The sequence below is a fragment of the Lontra canadensis genome, unplaced genomic scaffold (genome assembly GCF_010015895.1).
Source record: "Lontra canadensis isolate GAN:19392208 unplaced genomic scaffold, GSC_riverotter_1.0 scaffold368, whole genome shotgun sequence".
In the NCBI taxonomy this organism is placed as follows: domain Eukaryota; kingdom Metazoa; phylum Chordata; class Mammalia; order Carnivora; family Mustelidae; genus Lontra; species Lontra canadensis.
The window spans coordinates 22,589-36,585 of record NW_022631362.1 but is presented as its reverse complement, the minus strand read 5'-3'; the positions used below and the strand labels follow the sequence as shown (position 1 = coordinate 36,585).

The window sequence follows — 13,997 nt, the reverse complement described above, 5'->3', positions numbered from 1 at the left end:
CTGCCCTCCTACCCCTTGGTCCTGGGTTAAGAGACTGGTCCTGTTGTCCAAACTCCTCACTCTCTGGACAGAAGGGAGAAGAGGGGAGGTGAGCCTCAGGCTGCAGGGAGGGCTGGCATGCAGAGCAGAAAGACAAAAGTCAGGAAATAGGGTCTGAAGGCTGGGCCAGGCACCCATAAGATAGCTTATGTGTGGGGCAGAGTGGGCTCATGGCTCTGGGCTGGTAGGGTTCCAACTGTCAGAGCCAGACATGACCCCGGAGTCCCTCCAGCCATGCCCTCATAGGTCACAAAGGATAAACTGAGGCCTAGGAAGGAAAGGGTTCCTTCTAGCCTACCCGGACGGTACCCTGAAGGAAGGCAGCAGGGAGAGAAAGCCAGAGCTCCGAGGTATGAGTAGAAGAGGTTAGTCCACAGGGAAAAACGGACGAACAGATGAGGGCTCCCAGCTGGGAAGTCCTGCTTGCTGGAAGCATCCAGGCCATCGGCCCCTCCAAGACCAGCAGCAGGAGTGACACACTATTGGTTCCAGAGGACTGTCGGGAGGCCAGCGTGGCAGGCGGGAGGTGGCTCAGTCTGGGGGACAGGCGTGGTGGGCAGCCCAGAGCAGGTCGGGCACGACGCCGGCGTGCAGCTGGAGGATGGAGCCCACGCTGAGCAGGTGCATGATCTGGTGGGAGTTGCCCCAGTAGTCGAAGCGGCCGGGTCCCCAGCGCTCCGGCAGGCGGGCCACGTTCACCAGCCCCCCGAGCAGTGCCAGCGCATCCATGCGCAGGTAGCAGGGTAGGGAGCCTGGAGCCCCGGAGCCCAGCCCCATTCCCCGGGCCCCAAACACCAGGAGGCGGGCCGCAGCCTGCCAGCCGAAGGCGCGGAGCCGGGCACTGGTGGAGGGAGCCGTGAGGGCCCGCCAGCCGGCCACACCCGACAGGACGGTGTAGCCCAGCAGAGCGGCTGGGCGAAGCCAGGGCCTACAGGCCAGGGTACAGTGGATGATGGGCAGAGCCCCTGTACCGGAGAGAGAGGCAGGAGAAGGCACATCAGTCTGGGCAACTAACTGCCTGCCGTTTATACCCAGGGTTCACGTGAGTGACCCCTGCCTCCACCACCTCCCCCACTGGCTCCCACCCTTCAAGCCGACCCACTCCATCCCTTGGCTCACCGAGGGTGTTGACGAGGCAGACCCCACACATATCCAGGGCAAGGAGTCGCGTGTATACAGCACTGCCCCCTTGGTGGCACATGAAGAGGTGGTACAGCACGGAGCCTGCGGGGGGTGCCAGGCAGGCCACACAGTGCGTGCCCCCCAGCCAGCCGCCCTCGCCCAGCTGACCCCACGGCATGGTCGCTGGCAGCAGCACCAGGAAGCCTAGCAAGGCCAGCCCTGGGGGAGGGAGACAATGAGCCATCACACGGCTGGAGCGCAGAGGACAAGTCGTGTCCTCAGGGAGTCCACAGTCTAGAGATAACACAAGAGGGATGAGGCAAGACCAGTCTTGGCAGTGCTCTCAGCACAGAGCAGCCGGGCCTCTGACAGGGGCAGCCCTGTGCCTTCAGTAACTTCCATGACAGCAGAGCTCACAATTCTGGAAGTAGAGATGGTTATCAACACTTTCAGTTGAAGACACCGAGTGAGTGCCCCGGGTGAGCCCAGCAGGTAGGCCATGGACACAGTCTTAATGCCCACACTGTTCCCATCCCTCAGCCACATTACCTCCGCAGAAAGTTGGGGGCCCCAATCCCCCAAACTTGGTGTGTCAGCAGAAGCCAGAAGGAGGCATGACCTCATGATGAATTCTGAATAGGATATGTGGGCAATGATACCAGATCCCCTGGTCACTTAGCTTGCTTCTCCCAAAGCCTGTGTGACCAGACACCAGGAGGCTTTGGATCTTTTTGTCTTCCAGAAAGGGGCAAAGTCAGGCAAGGGAGAGGGGCTGAAGAAGCTTGTTCCATCTCCTTTAGGCACTTTTTTTCCTCCTCCTCCATTCCTCTTGGCTCCAACCAGGGCAATTCCTACCCCTTCCCCTGGGTACTGGCATTGCCCTCACAGGGGTCAAAGGTGGGCACAGCCGACTGAGGCTGCACACCAGCCAAGGTCTGGCCGGGCCATAGTACCCCAGTGAGGCAGGTACCAAGGTTGGGCCCAGTCTGCTCAGGCCCCTCTTGTGGCGCCGGGCAGCCCAAGGACGGGCAGGGCTGTGTCAGCAGAGCAGGGCCGCGGAGGAGGGGCTGGGCGCCTGCGGGGGGGAGGAAGGAGCCGCCACCAGGCGGAGCCTCGCGGCCGGGCTGCTCCGGCCCGGGGTGGCAGGGCAGCAGCACGGGGAGGGGCTGAGGCCTGGCTTCTTTTCCTGGGCCCCTCGCAGCCGCTGTCAACACCCGTCTACTGGACGAATGTGGGCGGGGGGAGGGTGCCCCAGACGCAGGGATTATGAAAGGGGGCGGACACCAGACTCCTCCCCGGGGCTCAGAGGGATTAAGCGGACTTGGTCCCCTACTACTGCTTCCCTCGCCTGCCCCGGGGCCCCGCCCGGGGAGCGGAAGGACAGTTCCGTCCGGGACAATGGCAGCTTTGTCACCACGGCTCCTGGCCGTGCCAGGGCCCAGGCAGCCCAGGACCTTAGCAGTGGGGCGCTCACCGGCCTTCCGGCCCCCGGCCAGGCTCGGGCAGGGCTGCCGCGGGTGTGGGATGCGGGGCGCGGCTCACCGTGCGTGTAGATGTTGCCCAGCTCGTTGTGCAGGTAGAAGAGGCTGCGCAGACAGCCGGAGCCGCTGCTGGCCGGCCGGTAGCCCGTCAGCACGAACTTGTTGAACTGCAGGTGCGGTGGCGAGCTGGCCCAGTCCAGCAGGCGCGGCCCGGCCAGGAACGCCATGGCCCGGCCCGGCGCGGGTGGTCCGCGCTCCCTTTGGCCCCCGGCCTCCTCCTTAGTGGTGCCACAGCGCGCGGAGACTCATCCGGATGCCCGCCCGCCGCCCAGGCTCCGTGCGCGCACGCGCCGGCCGGGGGTCCCAGCCCGCGCCCCCTCCCGCGCTGCGCACGCGCGGGCCCGGCGCCCCCACGCCGGGGCCGAGGCCGGGGACGCGCGGGGCGCCGGAGCGCAGTGCGGCCGGCCCTGCCGCGGCAGGCGAGCCGCAGGGACAGCTCGTGGCGGCGGCGGCGGCGGCGGCTGCCGGTCTTCTCTGCTCAGCCGGGAGGACGGGTGCGGCCGGACGCTGGTGGGGACGCCAGACTCCGCCCCAGCTGCTCGCCCCCGCCATCCCGCCAGCGTTTCGCGCGCGGTGCTCGTGACGTAAGCCCTGAGAGGGCCAATGGGCGCGGCTGGTTGGGGAGGCTCCGCCCACGCCCGCCCAGACTTTCCTTTAATTAGCATAATATATGCGGTCCCAGATTCATTTGCATGGGGTAGCTGTGGGCGAGGGATCCGGAGTTCTGGGTCCGGGTGGCTCTGCTGGAGAGGCCCTGGCGCCTGAGTCTACCTTGCGCACCCAGGCTTTCCGCGCGACCCCCCAGATCGAGGCACCCTTGGGCACTCACCCTCTCACTCACCCTCACCCAGCCCCACCCCTCACCCGGGCTCTGTCCAAGGTGCTGCCGGCCCCGGACCTTCGGACCAGTAAGGTCTAGACCCGGCGCGTCCCCACTCCACGGGCGAGCTCTCCACCCTGCCGACTCAGCCAGAGCGCAGCAAGCCGCGCTGAGATGCCCAGGCCTCTACAGGTGTGTCTGACGCGCCCAGCACCCTCGGGTGATGCCCTACCCTTCTGGCCAGGCTCCCTATAGCTTGGGCTCGGTCAAACTCGCTCCCTGTTAGTGCCCACTGCGGACACCTTCAGTTCCACCCAGAAAATACAGGAAACGGGGGGAAGAGAGAGGGCGGGAAGCCAAAGGAGAAAGGTCGGTCCCTGCCGGGGTTCATCCTAAAGTCGGTCCAGGAATGCGTCCCTTCTCCGGCTTAACCCCCACAACCGGCTTCCTCCTCCTCCCGGTCTCCAGGACCCCGCCCACCCATCCTTTCGCCTCCGCGGTTCCTCGGTCTTCAGCATTACAGGCGCCTCCAAATCACTCCTTGCGGGGACCGACCTTAATTTGCATGGGCACACCCAACCCTGGCTCCGATACCCTCATTAACATAACCCCTCCCATCAAGCAGGAACTTGCAGAACTGTACCAAAATAGGTCCTTTATTCAAAGTCTATAGTTGGTCTTTTGACTACTTTTCTTGACCTCTCACACTTCCCTTAGGGCAGCAGTCCAGGACCACCACCAAGAGGCTCTCAAAGCAACCTGAAATCAGACACCCCCATATCAAAGTTCATGAGGAAAGGAAGCTGGGATTCCTCTTGCCCTTTGGCCTCAACCACCTGGACCCCGAGGGTCAGACCAAGTTCTCAATAGCATCAGATGCTTCCTGTCCAATGTCTGGCCTCCACCGGATGACCAGGGATCGAGCTGCCCTTACAGGGGCAGAAGGTCAACGTAGAGTTGGCATGAAGTCCAAGGTGTCCATCCCTCTGGCGGAGGGTCCAGTGGACCCTGGGGTTCCCGAGTCAGAGAGCAGAGATGAGCGAGCGCAGGGAACTCTGGCTGGAGGCGCTCAGGGGCCGGTAACTCGTGGCTAGACCCACAGCCTGAGAGTCGCCGGGAGGGCAGGGCAGGGCCACCCCTCGAGGCCGGCGGTACCACACAGCCCAGCTTCTCCCGGGGCCCCGGGAAGGCCCCAACGCTGGGGGACCTTTTCCCGGAGCCAGCAGACAGCTCCTAGAGAGGGAGCAGACGTCAGCCGAACCCTCAACCAATCTTAACTCCAGCGTCCTGCTTCACCTGCGATCCCACGCGCGATTCCCTGTGTGGACGCAAGGCTTCGGCCCTCAAGAACCCAGGATTTCCTCCCAGCCCCGTTTCCCTTGGAGGCCCCAGCTTCCCAGCAGGGTCCCCCTCCCCGGGGCCACCAAGGCGTCCGCCCTCAGGCCCTGCCCCAGGGGGCGCACCGTCGGCGAAGCAGGCGCAGCAACGACAGGAGCAGCAGCAGCAGCACCGAGATGGCCGTCACCGTCGAGAAGACCCGGGCTGCGGGCGCACCGCGCTGTGAGGACGGGGTCTGGAAAGGGCGGCTCCCCGAACTCCCTCCCGTCTCGCACGCCCGCCTCACCTCCCATCGCGGCCTCCGGAGCCCCGGGCCGGGGACTGCAGCTGACGTTAGCCCAGTCTGGGGGCGCCGCGGGGGTCTGCGCCGAGCCCTTGGGCTCCGGGTCGTCAGCGGCATCCTGCAGCCCTGCGGAGAGAAGTGTGAGGCGGGGCGGCGGGGCGGCGGGCGGGGGCGCGACCAGGCGGGCGCTCACCGCGGTAGGTGAGCGCGAAGCCCTGCGCGTGGCCGCGCGCGTCGCTGCGGAAGGTGAGCAGCAGCGCGGCGGCGCGCAGGCGCAGCGTCCCGGGCGGTGGCGGGCGGGCGCCGTCGAAAGCGCGGAGCAGGCTGCCCGAGGCGGCGTCGCGCAGCTCCAGCCGATCGTGCGGGTCGGCCAGCTCGAAGAGGCGGAAGGTGAGCTCCAGCGCGGCGCCCGGCGGGCTCAGCGCCCAGCTGCAGTTCCGGTCCGGCCCGTACTCGTCCGGGAAGTCCGGGGAGTAGACGACGCCCTGAGGAGCCGTCCAGTTGCCCTGGCAGGAGCCCACGGACACTGTGGGCGGGGCCGGCAGTCAGAATCCCGGGGCCAGGCTCCTTCTCCTCCCCCGCGGGGCCTCGACCCCAGATCTGTCCCCCTGCCACCTGAGCCGGGTCCCACTCCTTCCGTAGACCGTGACTCCCCTCCTCAAGCCCCACCCTCAACCCAGGCCTGGCCTTTGACCCCCGGGTTCGGCCGGGTCCCCACTTCTGCGCGTCTCAGATCCCGCCCCCTATGAGGGCATCGCGCTCCCCGGTCTCACCCAGACTCCGGCGCTCCCCCAGGGCTCTCTTCCCCGCTCACTCCTCACCTTCGTAGATACCCAGACGTCCATCGCCTCCGCACAGCTGGCCCGGGTGGCCGAAGCAAATCTGGTCACAGTCGGTAGCTGGGGCCGGGCGTCCCCGGTCCAGGTCGCTTTCAGAGCCACAGAAGCAGGCATAGCCAGCCTCCACGCCCGCCAGCTGGGAGCACAGACTGGGTGACCCCAGAGGCAGTGGTTGGGGCAGGGGCGGGGTAGTGGGAACCTAGGGTCTGGGTCGCAAGTGGGAATCGGACCGGAGGTTCCAAAATCAGTGTCAGGGTTTGACGTCAGGGTTGGGAGTTGATTTGGTGCTGAGGACAAGTTCAGGGTGCCGTTCTGGGCGGGAGGTAGGAGCAGTACCTGGTAGCCCTTCATGCGGCAGAAGCGAAGGCACACCTGGACCGTGAGCTTCGTTGAGGTGCCGCTGGGGCCACTGAGGGCGGGGGGTGCCCCCGAATCCACGAAGCAACCCAGGTATCCGGGCACTGAGGGGGCAGCGGAGTCAGGCTTTGTCGGGTGCCCCCAGGAGAGAACTCTACTCCGGCAGCCCAGCGTTCCCACCCTTGTCCAACCGGGCCCACTCACTGTGGCACGTGGGGATGTCACAGTAACGCCAGTAGATCCCCTCCTCTGTCTCGGCTACGTAGCACCAGGGCTGCACGTCTCCGTCGGGGTTCCTGCCCGTGGAGGACAAGTGGTCCCGATCCAGCCCCCCCAAAGGCTGCAAGTCCCAGGCCCCACCCCACGGCCTATCCGCAAAATGGCCACCGCGTATGTTAGAATTTGTGTGTTCCTCTTCGTTGTCGCACAAATTCTGGTTTGTCCCACGTGCTTTGGGACTTCCAAAGGGTTGGGTGGGAAGTCCTTAAAGGGGCCCTGAGGGCATATTTTGGGCTTCAGCTGTTGCTAGGACGTGACCTTATACATAAGAACTTTGAGGCCACCAGACGTGTTGTCCCCAACTCTGCCTTGGGCCTCAGCCACTTCCCTCGCCTTGGGACCCTGCTTTAGAGCAAAAGTGCTGAACCCTGAGCTTTGTGGTGTCCTCCTGCGCAGGTCCAGACATCACTTGTGGCTCTGAACACCCAACCCCTCCATAACGAGTAGAGCCCCTCAAATCAGTCGTACGGGGAGGACCCGGCCCCTCCCTCCAGGGCTCCTCCCCCCACCCCCACCTCCGACTGGATCCCGACCGGGGGGCCTCCTTGAATGCCCAGACCCGACCTGAGACTGCAGAGTTTGGGCACCTAAGGCGGGTTCCACGCGCGACAGTGTTCTGAGAGTCCAGCCCCGCCCCCAGGGTGGCTGGGCCTCGTCCCTCGCCGAGGCTCCGCTCCCAGTCCCTCCGGGTGGACTTTGTATCCGCCCAGCAGAGCTCTCCAATTCCGCTACAACTCCCCCGGCGAACGCCGGCTCAGCGGCGCACAGCCCCGCCCCCAGCGCAGGCCCCGCCCTCACCGGCAGAAGTTGTGCGGGCCCAGTCCCCAGCGGCCTTGGGGGTCGCTGGCGCTGCTGTAGCTGTGCTGCTGCGTCTGGTCCCAGAAGAGGCACGGGCGGCCGGCCCCGCGCGGCCCCGTCCGGTTCTGGTGGCCGCGGTAGTCTGCGCCATTCACCTGGAAGCACTCGGACAAGCCTGCACGACGACCGCGGGGACTGGGGGGGTCCGGACCTTCGCCCGCATCTTCACCGCCCCCCCCCCACTCCAACTGCCCAGTCCCCGCCCCCCCCCGTCCCCGGCTGCCCAGACAGCGCCCTCGGCGCCTGCGGGGCCCTGGCGCTGCTCAGCTGCCCCTGCCACCTGCTCTGCTCCCTCCTCAGCCTCTGGACCCGGGTCTTAGGCGTGAAGGTAGAGGACAAAATGGTGACCACGGCTCAGAGTTGGGCCAAAACTCACCTGGGCTGTGCAGGCTCCCCGCGGAGGCCCCGCGTGGAGGCAGCAGCGGGAGGAATAGGAGGAGAAGGAGGAGGCCGCGCGGGGCCCGTGCGTGCATCACCCCCAACCAAAGAGAGGTTGCACTGGCCAATGCACGGTCCATGCCGCCCCCGGGGTCGCTCCGGGGTCTTCCAGGCGACCTGGGGGGGCGTTGTCCTCTGACCGTCTGTTCTCGTCCCACTCTGGGAGGCGCTCTCCGTCTAGGGCGGTCACTCCCACGGGTTTCCGCCCCTGCAGGTGTCTCTTTGCCCCTGTGTCCCCACTGGGGGTATCTCCTGGGTTCTCTGACCAGGAGCCGTCTCCGTCACTGCCCCTCAGTGCTCCCGGTCTTGCCTCGGCTTCCACGCCCGCCCCCTCCCGCTGCGCCTTGCTCTCTGAGCCTCCCTCACTCAGGTCTCTAACACACTGGCTCCTGCCCCCTCGCGTCCCTCTGTGGGTCCCTCCCCCTTGAGTCCCTCCCTCCCCACCCCATCCCCCGAGGCCGGGAAGCCCCGCCCGAGACTGGAGCGGAGGCAGCAGGTCCAGACGCCTCCCACGCCAATCCCCCCCACCACCACCACCAATCCACTGCCCCGGGACCCTCGGTGTCCCGGCACGCTTCTCCCCTCCCCTCCTCCTCTCAAGGTCCGTGCATGTTCTAGGGGTGTGTGGAGGAGGACAGGTCACGCTGGTGGACAGACAGACCCTAATGGGAGTGATACGTGACCCTCTCCCGAGACCACACGCCTCTGGGACACCCCAGAGTCTCCTGTTCACAGGCACCCTTGGTTCAAGGGGACGCACGCACTCCCAGTCTGTCACCCATTCATTGTCGGAAGCTCCAACGCACACCCTCTTTCGGATCCTCGCGTCCCTCTTTCCAAGTACCGAATGCCTCTGGTTTGACGGAGGAAGTGCCACTCCCTGCCCCCGCGCCCGCGAGACAGGCGGGAATGGTGGACTTTCAATCCCGGACAGGCAGGGGCAGCTGGTGTCTGGGGAGGAAGGCAGCTGCGCCCCCGGTCCCAGCCTGTCCCCTCCTGTCTTCCCCCTTCTTTCCGTAGGACCCCCCAGCCCAGGCTCGCCTGAGCCCTCGCAGCGCAGTGGAATTCCCCCAGCGGAGCCCCCCCCCCGCCCCCAACCTGGCGCGGGAGGGGGAGGGGAACAGGCCCAGGCAGGCGTGGGGGGAAATTCCCCGCCCCCTCCCCCGGGCCCGACTCCTCCGAATCCTCTGATCTCGCAGCACCGCCCGCCGGCTGCCCCCAGGGCTTGGGGGGAGGCCAGCGCAGGTGCGTGGGAGGGCGGGGGCGGGCGCCGGGGAGGAGATGGGTGGTAGCCGGGCCCAGAGCGGCCCCGCCCCGCCCAGATCCCTTGCCCCTCAATCCAGCCTCCCCACCTCTCCCCAGGTCCTCGCCAAGCTGTCCAGCCCTGACGGACCTGTGCCGCCCGTAAGATAGGGGCGTTCAGGAAGGATTCTGGAAAGGCCAAGATGTGGGTGGCGACCATGGGACGGGAGACCTAGCAGTTAGTGCTCCAGTGATGAGGTTCCTGGATCCTAGGGGCGGGCAGCCCACGGGGTGAACATTCGAAGTGGGGAGAGGGGTTTGTTGAAACTCGAATTGGACACCAGGGTCGTCTCCTGGGGAAGCCCTCTCAGCGGCCAGGCTGGCCAGGGCTCGACTCCTAGTTCCCTGGCCCCGCTGAGCGCCGGACTGGGAGTCTCAGCTGCTCGTGCTAGCCCAGTACAGACAACCTGTGGCTACCCTTTGACCTGAGCCCCTTTTCCCAAGGGGGTTACCGAGAGAGGCAGTGGCTGCTTCGGCTTGTAAGTGTCCCCCCAAGTCTCTGGCCCACAGGGAGCCTCAGGGGACTGCAGGCCTGGGCCATAGCCTCTGTAGTGGAGGTGCGTGGGGAGTGTCACCTCCAGGGTCACAGACTGCCCAGGAAAGGGCTAGGTGGGGGGACAGGGATAGTGGTCAGTAGGGACAGTAGAGTAGGAACTGGTTCCTGTCAGGGCAGGAATGGACCAAGCTGTCCATGCAGTCTACTTACTGTACTTTGGCTGCCCAGTCCCCAAGGGCTCAGTCTCCCACAGAGGAGCTACTGGATGAGCGGGAGGGGGAGTTCAGATCCGGGACTGGGGCACTGAGAGGAGGGGCAGTGTCTCCTTGCAAGCTCTGGTCCCAGATGACTCACAGAGCCTCAAATTGAAGAAGATCTTGGCCCTCACCTTGTCACTTGCAGAGTGTTCAGGAAGGCTAAAGGGCCCCACAGTCTCGGTCAAGACTTCCCCTTGATCCCTCCAGAAAAACAGTACTGCTTTTGGGGGAGGACTCTGTCCCTCCTACCTGCTCTGGCCCTCCACCTGTGTTTCCTGATCCTGGTTCCTCCAGCTCCCACGAAAACAGCTGAACTCCGCTTCCCCGCCTCCCTTGCATTTGACTATGGGAATGAGTTCAGGCCAATGGGTGTGGGCAGGAGTGATGCCTCCTGGTACTGAAAGCTGGGGGGGGCCCAGACTAGCAGCATCAGCATCCCTGAGACGCTTGTTAGAATGCAGATTCTGGGGTACCTGGGTGGCTCAGAGGGTTAAGCCTCTGCCTTCGGCTCCAGTCGTGATCCCAGCGTCCTGGGATGGAGCCTCATATCGGGCCCCCTGCTCAGTGGGAAGCCTGCTTCTCCCTCTCCCACTCCTTGTTTGTATTCCCTCTCTCGCTGTGTCTCTGTCTGTCAAATAAATAAATAAAATCTTACCAAAAAAAAAAAAAGAAATGCAGATTCTCAGGCTCCAGCCCAGACCTCCTTCATCAGAACCTGTGTTTAACAAGATCTCCAGGTTTGCAAAGCACACCTGGAGATCTCTGCCAGGGCTCTCTCTCTCCTCTCTTCATCAATTAGATGTGGGAGAGCCCAGCGCCTGGGGAGGATGGAAGGAGCTGGATTCCTGAGTGCCTTAGTGGAAGGTGCCCACCAACACGTGAGAAATAAACATGTGTTGTGTAGCCGCTGAGACTGGAGGCTTGCTTGTCACACCAACTGGCCCAACTTTGCTTCCCTGACCCACCTCCTGCCCCATCTAGTTACTGTCTCCTTTGTTACTTTCCCAGGGCGTCTTAGCAGAGTCCCACAGACTGGGGACTGGAATCCGGAGACTAAGCCATCAGTGGGGAGGGCTCCTTCTGTGAGCTGTGAGTGCAGATTTGTTCAATGCCTTTCCACTAGCTTCCGGAGGTTGTTTGGTCGTCATGGGTGTTCCTTGGCTTATAGAAGAATCACCTGGATGTCTGGCTCAGTCTTCACATGGTGCTCTCCCTGTGGGTGTGGCTCTGCATCCAAATTTCCCCTTTTTATAAGGCCACCAGTCATATTGGCTCAGTAGCTCACCCAAGGTCTATGACCTCATTGTAACTAATCACAACAGCAATGACCTATTTCCAAATAGGATCCCACTCTGATACTGGGGGTTAGGACTTCTGCACATGAATGGGAAGGTGGGAAGCTCACAAGTCAATTCATGACAGCTCATCTCTTGTCCCTTTTCCATCTTTACTGCCACTTCCCTAGTCTGGGCCACTACCGTCTCTTGCTTGGACAAATCATACTCCAAAATGATGTTCAGCTCCCCACTCTAACCCTCTACAACCCCTCTGGCAGCCAGAGTCTTTTGTTGGGGCGGTGGTTAACTGCAAGAACCTTCTGGCTCTTGGCATCCGCTCATTTTATTTTTTTTCCAGTAGTAAACAACACCTAACGTTAACTTTATCATCTTAGCCTTTTAAAAAAAATATTTTATTTATTTATTTGACAGACAGAGATCACAAGTAGGCAGAGAGGCAGGCAGAGAGAGGAGGAAGCAGGCTCCCCGCAGAGCAGAGAGCCCAATGCGGGGCTTGATCCCAGGACCCCAAGATCATGACCTGAGCCGCAGGCAGAGGCTTTAACCCACTGAGCCACCCAGGCATCCCTCATCTTAGCCATTTTTAAGCGAACATTTCAATGATGTTAAGCATATTCGCATCCTTGTGCAATGCTGAAGCTCTCTCTTATCAAACCCTAATTCCCTTCCCCTCTACCAGCACTCCCAGAACCACCTTTCCACTTCCAGTTTCTGTGATTTTTTTTTTTTTACTACTTTAGGTATTCCATAAAAGTGGAATCACAAAACATGACAGATTTCCCTCTTTTTTAAGGCTTCATAATAGCCCATGGTATGGCTAGACCACATTTTCTTTATCCATTTATCTGTCGATGGACATTTGGGTCACTTCCACCAGCCAGAGTCCAACAGATGTGGGACAGGGGACTGAGCAGGACCCTCACTGGTCCCCATCCCTTCCCTCTTCACTTACTCAATCACATCTTTAACAAATATTTTTTGAGCACTTGCTAGGTGCAAGTCAAATACTCCTCCTTTCTCTCAAGCACTGGGTGTGCAAGGCCAGAGCCCAAGGCTCAAGCCAGGGCCTTATCTCCAAAGCTGAGGGGCCCTTCTAGTGCCCCCCCCCCGAGCCCTCGGGGTGACAGTGGGGCGGGAAGCCACAAGGGTCTGGGCTCTGCAAGGCTGTGGTGAGGATATGACCCACGGCCAGAGGATGCCCTGCCCCCGTACCTCTGGGTTTTGGTCCTTGAACCAGGTGTCACATTGATGTGGGAACCAGAGAGAACACCCAAGCCAGGTGCTGCGTGATGGGACTGCTCTCTAGAAATGCCCCCGGCTTTCTGGATATCATGGGGATGGACTGCAGAAAGGGGACACCAGAGCCTGCTGTGGTCAAGGTGGCAGGCGGCTGGGGTTCGGGATGGGGATGTTTATTGATATAAGGACCAACTAAAGGGTTGTCTTTACTCTAAGAGCGCCTTAGCTGGGTTGTGGAGTGACTGTGTCCTTCTGAAATCCGCATGTTGAAACCCTAATAAAATGTGATGATCTTAGGAGGTAGAGCTTTTAGGAGGTCAGAGTGCAGCCTCCCAATGGATTAGTGCCCTTATGAGCAGTGGTAGGTAGCTGGTCGGGTCCCCCGCCTGGTACGAGGACCCACCTAGAAGGCAGCTGTTGTACCTCAGGAAGGAGGCTCTCTTGGGACTCGCTGGCACCCTCACTCTGATCTCAGGCTTCCAGCTTCCAGGCCTCTGAGGACTACGTGGGCCTTGTTTGGGCGCACCCCACCCCCCAGCTATGGTATTTGTTAGGACAGACACCTGAATTCCCCAAAACCGCCCAGCACCAGAGGAAGGAACCCCACCAGCCTGACCACGGAGGGAAACACAGGGGCAGAGCGAGTGAGGCTAATGGGTCTGGGGTTTCTTTTCGGGGTGGTGAATATTCTAGAATTAGATGGCTGGACGGACACACCACTCGTGAGTATACTGAGGGCCACGGAGTTGCACACTTTGAATGGGTGAACCAGATGGCGTGTGGGTGACATGGTGATAGACAGGTAGCGCTGGGGGGCACTCACAGCTAACAGGCTCCCGTAACAGGCCACTGCTCCCCGTTTTAAAAAGCAGGGCGCCTGGGTGGCTCAGTGTTAAAGCCTCTGCCTTCGGCTCAGGTCATGATCTCAGGGTCCTGGGATCGAGCCCCACATCGGTCTCTCTGCTCAGCGGGGAGCCTGCTTCCTCCTCTTTCTCTCTGCCTGCCTCTCTGCCTACTTGTGATCTCTGTCTGTCAAATAAATAAATAAAATCTTAAAAAAAAAAAAAGCAGAGCTCATTGGGGTGCCTGGGTGGCTCAGTTGGTTAAGTGACTGCCTTCTGCTCGGGTCATGATCTCAGGGTCCCAGGATCAGGCTCAGCTCCATGGGGAGTCTGCTTCTCCCTCTAACCTCCACTCTCATGCTCTCTCACTCTCTCTCTCTCAAATAAATAAATAAATAAATAAAAAGTGGAGCTCCTTGTTGAGACTTCTGTTATCCCTGGTGAACTTCTGTAAACAATTTCATAACTGAAACCTAATTTCATAATTGTCACTCACCGTCATAGGAAGGGGAAGAGGCACACGAACAGCTCCGTGTGGTGCAGACGTCATAAGATCGGGTTTATTGGGGGAAACAGCAGCAGAGCAGCAGCAGGGAAGGAGGCGAGCCCTGCTCACCCACGGAGGCACCAGCTTCCGAGGACCTGCCCC

The 13,997-nt window shown here is 61.9% G+C and overlaps 2 protein-coding genes across 5 annotated transcripts; both read right to left on the bottom strand.

Annotated features, from left to right (window-relative positions):
* Positions 1-154: 154 nt before the first annotated feature.
* Positions 155-3,166, bottom strand: LOC116862894 (progestin and adipoQ receptor family member 4). Its single transcript, XM_032850336.1, has 3 exons — positions 2,704-3,166; positions 1,159-1,380; positions 155-1,004 (listed from the first exon to the last, which is right to left on the bottom strand). Exons 1-3 carry the CDS (start codon positions 2,867-2,869, stop codon positions 571-573), a joined length of 822 nt encoding a protein of 273 aa, XP_032706227.1. The 5' UTR covers positions 2,870-3,166; the 3' UTR covers positions 155-570.
* Positions 3,167-4,175: 1,009 nt separating this feature from the next.
* Positions 4,176-7,964, bottom strand: LOC116862896 (kremen protein 2). Of its 4 annotated transcripts, none has more exons than XM_032850339.1 (9): positions 7,853-7,964; positions 7,417-7,591; positions 6,544-6,635; positions 6,319-6,443; positions 5,965-6,118; positions 5,337-5,669; positions 5,147-5,269; positions 4,986-5,064; positions 4,176-4,755 (listed from the first exon to the last, which is right to left on the bottom strand). In XM_032850339.1, exons 1-9 carry the CDS (start codon positions 7,947-7,949, stop codon positions 4,545-4,547), a joined length of 1,389 nt encoding a protein of 462 aa, XP_032706230.1. In that variant the 5' UTR covers positions 7,950-7,964; the 3' UTR covers positions 4,176-4,544. The 4 variants fall into 4 exon arrangements, with proteins under 4 accessions (XP_032706230.1, XP_032706231.1, XP_032706232.1 ...); XM_032850340.1 differs by having other exon boundaries at positions 5,965-6,001; positions 7,853-7,949; XM_032850341.1 differs by lacking the exon at positions 4,986-5,064 and having other exon boundaries at positions 7,853-7,949.
* Between the last annotated feature and the right edge of the window lie 6,033 nt (positions 7,965-13,997).

Coding starts and splice junctions, on each gene's coding strand:
- LOC116862894 (XM_032850336.1), bottom strand. CDS start 2,869: ATGGCGTTCCTGGCCGGGCCGCGCCTGCTGGACTGGGCCAGCTCGCCA. Junction 1,381..2,703: donor GGGCAACATCTACACGCACG/GTGAGCCGCGCC, acceptor TCCCTCCCCCAG/GGCTGGCCTTGCTAGGCTTC. Junction 1,005..1,158: donor CTGCCTCGTCAACACCCTCG/GTGAGCCAAGGG, acceptor TCTCCGGTACAG/GGGCTCTGCCCATCATCCAC.
- LOC116862896 (XM_032850339.1), bottom strand. CDS start 7,949: ATGCACGCACGGGCCCCGCGCGGCCTCCTCCTTCTCCTCCTATTCCTC. Junction 6,636..7,416: donor GGCCCGCACAACTTCTGCCG/GTGAGGGCGGGG, acceptor CTCCACGGGCAG/GAACCCCGACGGAGACGTGC. Junction 6,119..6,318: donor GCCGCATGAAGGGCTACCAG/GTACTGCTCCTA, acceptor CTGTGCTCCCAG/CTGGCGGGCGTGGAGGCTGG.